A 6,028-nucleotide genomic window follows, 5' to 3' on the forward strand; every position below is an offset into this window, starting at 1 on the left:
CCCCCCCCCCCCCCCCAGTGTGCTGAAGTTTTCAGTTAGTGGCCTTTGCTTCCTGAAAGGTGCTCGGGTAACAAGCGTCACTTTGCTTAAAGGATTTACGTGCAATTTGCTTGGAGGAAAGGGGAAAGAAAGTCACTGCGACTCCTTTTTTCCTTGTGCCTCAAAGTTCAAGTAGTGTCTTGCTTCCCTGCATTCCTCCTATGTCTCTTTCCATCAGAGGAGCAGTTCATCCTGTCCCAGGCAGCTCTGCTGGAACAAGTGAGTAACCTCCAGCCGTTTCTGGACAGCGCCCACATCAAAGGTAATGCCCCTTCCCCCACAACCGCCTTATGGTTACAAGCTGCCTTGAGCAGCATCCACTTCTTTATGCCCTTGTGCCAAAAAGGGTATGGAAATGCTGTCTGCGTCAAACCGAAAGGGAGCCATTAGCGTAGGGATGGGCAGTTATTTGGGCCTGTGGGCCACATAGGCAGTTCTGGGGAGCTGCTGCAGGCCAGTCAGCCCTCTACTGCTTAGCGTGGGCAGGTGCGTCCAGAGCAGGTGTGGACCAGTTTGGGGCTGTGCATGCGGGTTCTGGCTAGTTCAGACCTGGTTCACTCTTTCAGGCTGAGTCCAGAGTGGGTGTGGGACGGGACGGGCAGGGCTGTATGTGCGGGTCCCTGCCAGTACCACAGGGCTGGGGTCAGCAATGGCAGCAGTCAGAAGGAGCCACCGCTACCTGGTCTGCCTAGCTGCATGCCCAGGGAGCAGCAGGATCTGCTGTCTGTATTTTACCCATCCATGCATTAGCAGGTCCAGCATCTGAAGAGTTTGCAGCCAGCAGCATGCCTCAGTGCTGGGGAGCTAGTAATATTGGACTTACTAGGGAGTGAATTCACAGGTACTAGCTACTCTTTGGCTGCTATGGCCTACCCTCCCTTGGAGACAAGCCCTGAGAAGGCTGCAGAGCCCAAAACAGTGCAGCGCCATTGGTTGCATGGCCACCATCCTCTGTAGCACAGGTTTGAGTGTACTGTCTTGGCCATGGTACCATCACTTGATGGTGAGGCTGAGTTCTAGTGGCCTAGAGCCCATGCTGTACTTCTGTGCTGGTAACTGTCCCTGAGAAGTAGAAGCACTCTCAGCTTGACTATTAGGGGGAGTAAAATGGAGGTCAAGACAGATGTCCTTTGTAACAACCCCTTGACTTTATGTTGGAAAAAGTAAAAACAACCATGTCAGTGTCTGCCGGTAGGTAAAGGAATGAAAAATATTCCACGTATTTCCTATATATGTACTGAGCTTGCGGAAGCAATAGAGGGCGGACCAGGGGCTGTTTGTCCTGATCCTCAAGCAAATGTCAAAATGTTTCTCTGTTAACTTGCAGCCCTTTAAATGGCAATAAACAGGGCTGGATGGGCTGTGTTATTCTGCTGTGAGCTGTTAAAAGCTTCCCTCTAATGCAGACATGTGTTAGGCAAAGCCCAAGATAAGGGTTAAACAATCCCACTGATGTTAATGCAGAGTATCTAATTGAATCCTGTTCTCTGCTTTGCAGCGGTTCCTGAGCATGCGACCAAACTGCAGCGGCTCTCTCAAATCCACATACAGCAGCAGGTAGAGTGAATGTTTTTGGCCATCTTAGAGTCACAGACAATGAGAGTTGGAAGGGACCTCAGAGGTCACATCCAGTCCAACCCCCTGCTCAGAGCAGGACCAGCCCCAACTACATCATCCCAGACAAGGCTTTGTCTAGCTGGGTCTTCAAAATCTCCAAGGATGGAGACTGCACCACCTCTCTGGGGAGCCTGTTCCAGTGCTTTACTACACTATACGTAGAGAGGTTTTTCTGCATAACTTGACCTCAACTTCCCTTGCTGCAGCTTGAGCCCATTGCTCCTTGTCCTGTCGTCTGCCTCCAGTAAGAACAGTCTAGCTCCATCCTGTTTGCAACCCCCCTGCAGGGAGTTGAAGGGTCTTTCTCTTCAGCAGAAAAGGAGAGGTGGGGTGGGCTTCTGTTAAACATGAGGGATGAAGAGCCCAGCTGGAGATGGCCTGTCTAGCTGGTTTGCATTACGGTTTTCAGTTTTATCTCAATCCTGGCCCTGGCACTGACTTGGAAGAAATCCTGTCTGAGTGTGTCACCTGAACACACTCAGCTTGTCAGGGGTTCAACATCTTGATCAGTCCATTTAGACTGCAATGGACATAGGTTAGTGTTTCTACTTCCCAGGGCAGAGAATTGAGGCACAGAAGTTTATTGATTATAGGATTATACCTCCATTCTTCAAGACTGTAGGGGGGCTGGTAGGAAGGCTAAGGCGGAGGTGGAACTAGAACTAGTGACCAGGATCAAAGATAACAAGAAGTCCTTTTTTAAATACATAGGGAATAAAAAGACGGCACCAGGTAACGTGGGTCCCCTGCAGGACATGCTTGGCAATCTGGTGGTTGCACCAGATGAGAGCTGACCTCTTTAACAATTCTTTGCCTCCATTTTTCAGAGCAGGGACTGGGACATCCCCCACCCTCCCTAGGATTCTAGACAGACCAAGGAGAGTCACAGCCAGGCTTAGGGTCAGTGAGGACCTAGTTAGGGAACTTCTGGTGGGACTAAATGTGTTCACATCAGCAGGTCCAGATGCTCTCCATGCCAGGGTGCTGAGGGAATTGGCAGGGGTCATTGCTGGACCCCTGGCACAGCTTTACAAGCACTCATGCTGCTCTGGCCAGGTGCCAGAGGACTGGAAAAGGGCCGTTGTGGTCCCCATTTTCAAAAAAGGGAGGAAGGAGGACCCAGGTAACTATAAGCCCGTTAGTCTTGCCTTGGTCCTGGAGAAGCTCTTTGAGAAAATTATCCAGGAGCACATCTGCAAGAGACCAGCAGGGGAGATTATGCTTAGGGGCGACCAGCATGGGTTCATTAGGGGCAGGTCCTGTCAGACCAACCTGGTGGCCTTTTACAATCAGGTCACAAAATCCAAGGGAAGTGATGCTCGCTCCTACCCTGGGGGTGTTCAGAAACAGGCTAGATAGATACCTGGCTGGGGTCGTTTGACACCAGCATTCTTTCCTGGTTGGCAGGGGGTCGGACTTGATGATCTGCTCATGTCCCTTCCGACCCTACCAACTATGAAACTATAAGTCGGGGTGGGTAAAATGCAGCCCCGGGGCTGCATGCGGCCCACCGGGCCATTCTATCTGGCCTGCGGGGCCCCTAAAAAATTTAGAAAATTTATATTTATCTGCCGCTGGCTGCCTGTCTTGCGGCCCTTGATGGCTTGCCAAAACTCAGTAAGTGGCCTGTCACCTGAAATAACTGCCTGCCCCTGCTATAAGTGCTGGGACTCGCCTATTGTTGCATGGGAGTTGTTTGGGTTTTTTGTTTATTTGAACCCTGATCTGAGCCCCCACTGGGCCCTTGTTCCTTGCTTTGTAGTGTCATCGTAGTCTCTCCCCATTCTCACTTTCCCCTTGGGGTTTGTCTGTCTCCCCACTGGAAGCTCACTGGGCTGTGACTCCCTAGTAATATACATCAAGGCCCTGATCTTACTTGTGGCCTTTGCACTACTGCTGCATAGCAGTTGTGATGGTTTGAGCAGTCCTTGTTAGTTGCTGAGTCCAAAACAGTTGCTGCCCAAAGCACCTGTTACTCAGGAGCAAGGTACAGAGGGTGGGGAGGGGAAGACAGACATTGGATCACTTCAGCCCCTCTGTTGCTCTGGCCTGTGCTCTCTGGCACCTTCGCCTGTGTTTTTTTGTTGATAGAAGTCATCACATTTTGATGATCAAAAAAAAGAAATCGAAGCCAGGAACTGGAGGGTTTTGCTCTTGGCCCTGGCCTGAGAGGACACTGTCTCTCTGTCCCAGCTTCCCTGGGGTAGTAACTTTCCTTCGGGGGTGGGTGGGTAAATGCTCTAAAGTGCCATGTCAGTGTGAGGCTGGCATTGCTGCCTGCTTACCAAGTGCTTTCTTCCTTTAGGACCAGTGTGAAGCTATCACTGAAAACGTCAAAGCACTCCTAGAAGACTACAACAAGATGGTATCCTTCACCTGGTGCCATGGTCACGGGCAGCTGGGCACCTCACTTTGGGGTCATTAACTAGCAGGAACACCCTCTACCAGGATTCTTTAGCCCAGGGTTGGCCAGTCCATGACACCGGTGCCACAAGTGACACAGGCAGTCTGTGTGTGGTACGTGGTATTGGAGTAGGAAGCAGAGCAGCAGATCGGGCAAGGAACCACACTGACACTCGGGGAGGGTGCAGGGCTAATTTGTGATGTGCCTGCCAAAAAAGTCGTCCCCCGCTGCTTTAGCATGTCAAGTAGCGGGGCAGCAGATTTAGCTCCGGTTCCCAACAAATGGAACCAGGAGCGCCTGGCACAGCAGGGTGTGGCCTGAAGGACCATATCCCTCTGCTCTGTTACAAGCTGAGCTGTGTGGCTGTGTTGCCTTAGAAGCTGAACACGGATGCCACTGTGTAGTTCCATCCTTGTCTGTGTGAGGGGGATCTCAGAGCTCCCACCTGGGCTGATGATTGACCTGCCTGGGAGAGTTGGGCTCATGACAGCCATGGAGCAGCCTACATTCAACCCCCTTTTCTGCCAGCTTCTCACCAGAGCGGAAGACTGGTCCAGGCTGACAAACCACTGGTGTAGCCGGGTGCTTGCCTGAGCTAAGTCAGAGGTATAATTGCACTCTGAGCTTCTGTCCCCTGCAGAGTCCAGGTGAAAGCCCTTATTGCCACATGATAGAGTGGATCCCTGGGCTGGGAGGTCTAGGGAGATGGGTGTTTGCACTATCACCTCATTGTCTTGGAAGCCCCTGTTCTGTGGGGGGCCATGGGGTCTACTTAGTATAGGCACTAGGCTTCACCTGGCTTGAGAGTTTGCTCCTTGCTGCTGCTGCATGTCACCATAGCTTTTCCCAGGCTGGACCCCAGCCTCCATTCCTGTCCTATGGGACCTTGTGGGAGAATTGTGTATATGACTAAAGAGCAGCGGTGCTCAAACTGGCCCCTTTGCTTGCTGGTCTGTTCTAAGATCATCCTAGCCCCTCAGGTTCCCCCCCCCACCGTGTTTTCCTTAAGAGCCACCATCAGACTGTGCTCCTGTCGAAGCAGTTTGTCCAGTGGGATGAGATACTGACCCAGTTGGAAATGGCCAAGCAAGTGAAGCCTGTGGCAGAGTGACAGCAGCAAGAAACACAGCCTACAGCCATGGGCAACACCAGACACGTGGGTCTCATGGGAGGAAAGGGCAGCGGGACCTGCCAGCCAGCATCCAGCACACAGCATTCCTGTCTGGCTGCCTGGATCAGAGCACCACACAGCAGGGCCTGCAGTTTCCTGTTCAATAAGAACACACTGCAGGTAGGTGCCCGGTGGCTGTGGCCAGCTCCGTCTTCCCTTGCTCCCTCCTGTGAAGCCAAGTGTCTGGTGCCTCTAAAAATCCAACCGTCTGCGCTTTTTATTTGCACTTCAAGTGGTTTTGACTGTTGATTTGTAACTTATTTAAGCTCCTGCCCTGCTTGGCCCCATGTTCGGGCTGGCAGACCTGACTATAACAACCTCTCAGCCATTGCTGATCCCTGGACCTTAATAAAACCCGAAGACACTAATGGCACTGGGTCTCGTTCAATGTTTCCTGCCAATAGTTGCAGCTGTGCCAGTGCCTGTGGGCCAGCAGCATGCAAGCGCTTGGAGTGGTATATACCTGTGGGTCCCCAGACTCTGAAAGCCACCTTCCTGGCACAGCCTAGAGGTCAGCAGAGCTAGACTGGCTGTGAGCTTCCTCCCAGCAGTGCCAAGAGGTGTGATTTGATGCTGGGAGCCAGAGTACTTTGCAGGCAGCCTGCCCCAGCTAGCATTCTGGCACGGGGGGGAGAGGGGTGTTAGCTGGGCTGCTCTGATTGGCTGAAGTGTGTGCCTTTTTGGGACTGCAGCCAATTGCCATGCTTTGTCAGTCGAGAGTCCTGTGCTCTGACAACCTGTAGCAGCAGGATTATGACCCCCCCCCCCCCCCCCCCCCCCCCCCCCCCCACACACGC

The 6,028-nt window shown here is 52.4% G+C and overlaps 1 protein-coding gene and 1 long non-coding RNA gene across 2 annotated transcripts in view; one reads left to right on the forward strand and one right to left on the reverse strand.

Moving 5' to 3' along the window:
• Positions 1-5,075, reverse strand: part of LOC109297959 — a 22,285-nt gene extending 17,210 nt beyond the window's left edge. The window contains exons 1-2 of the long non-coding RNA XR_002097474.1: positions 4,049-5,075; positions 1,909-1,911 (exon numbers count right to left, since the gene is read on the reverse strand). This is a non-coding gene — a long non-coding RNA (uncharacterized LOC109297959). The remainder of the gene's footprint in view (positions 1-1,908; positions 1,912-4,048) is intronic.
• The window catches only part of DCTN3 (dynactin subunit 3), a 7,623-nt gene extending 2,019 nt beyond the window's left edge, over positions 1-5,604 (forward strand). The window contains exons 4-7 of the mRNA XM_019518059.1: positions 218-301; positions 1,538-1,596; positions 3,962-4,021; positions 5,082-5,604. Of these exons, the coding sequence (XP_019373604.1) occupies positions 218-301; positions 1,538-1,596; positions 3,962-4,021; positions 5,082-5,171 (293 nt within the window). The 3' untranslated portion in view covers positions 5,172-5,604. The remainder of the gene's footprint in view (positions 1-217; positions 302-1,537; positions 1,597-3,961; positions 4,022-5,081) is intronic.
• Positions 5,605-6,028: the final 424 nt, after the last annotated feature.

This window comes from Gavialis gangeticus, unplaced genomic scaffold (genome assembly GCF_001723915.1).
Source record: "Gavialis gangeticus isolate Ggan-Ray unplaced genomic scaffold, GavGan_comp1, whole genome shotgun sequence".
NCBI lineage: Eukaryota > Metazoa > Chordata > Crocodylia > Gavialidae > Gavialis > Gavialis gangeticus.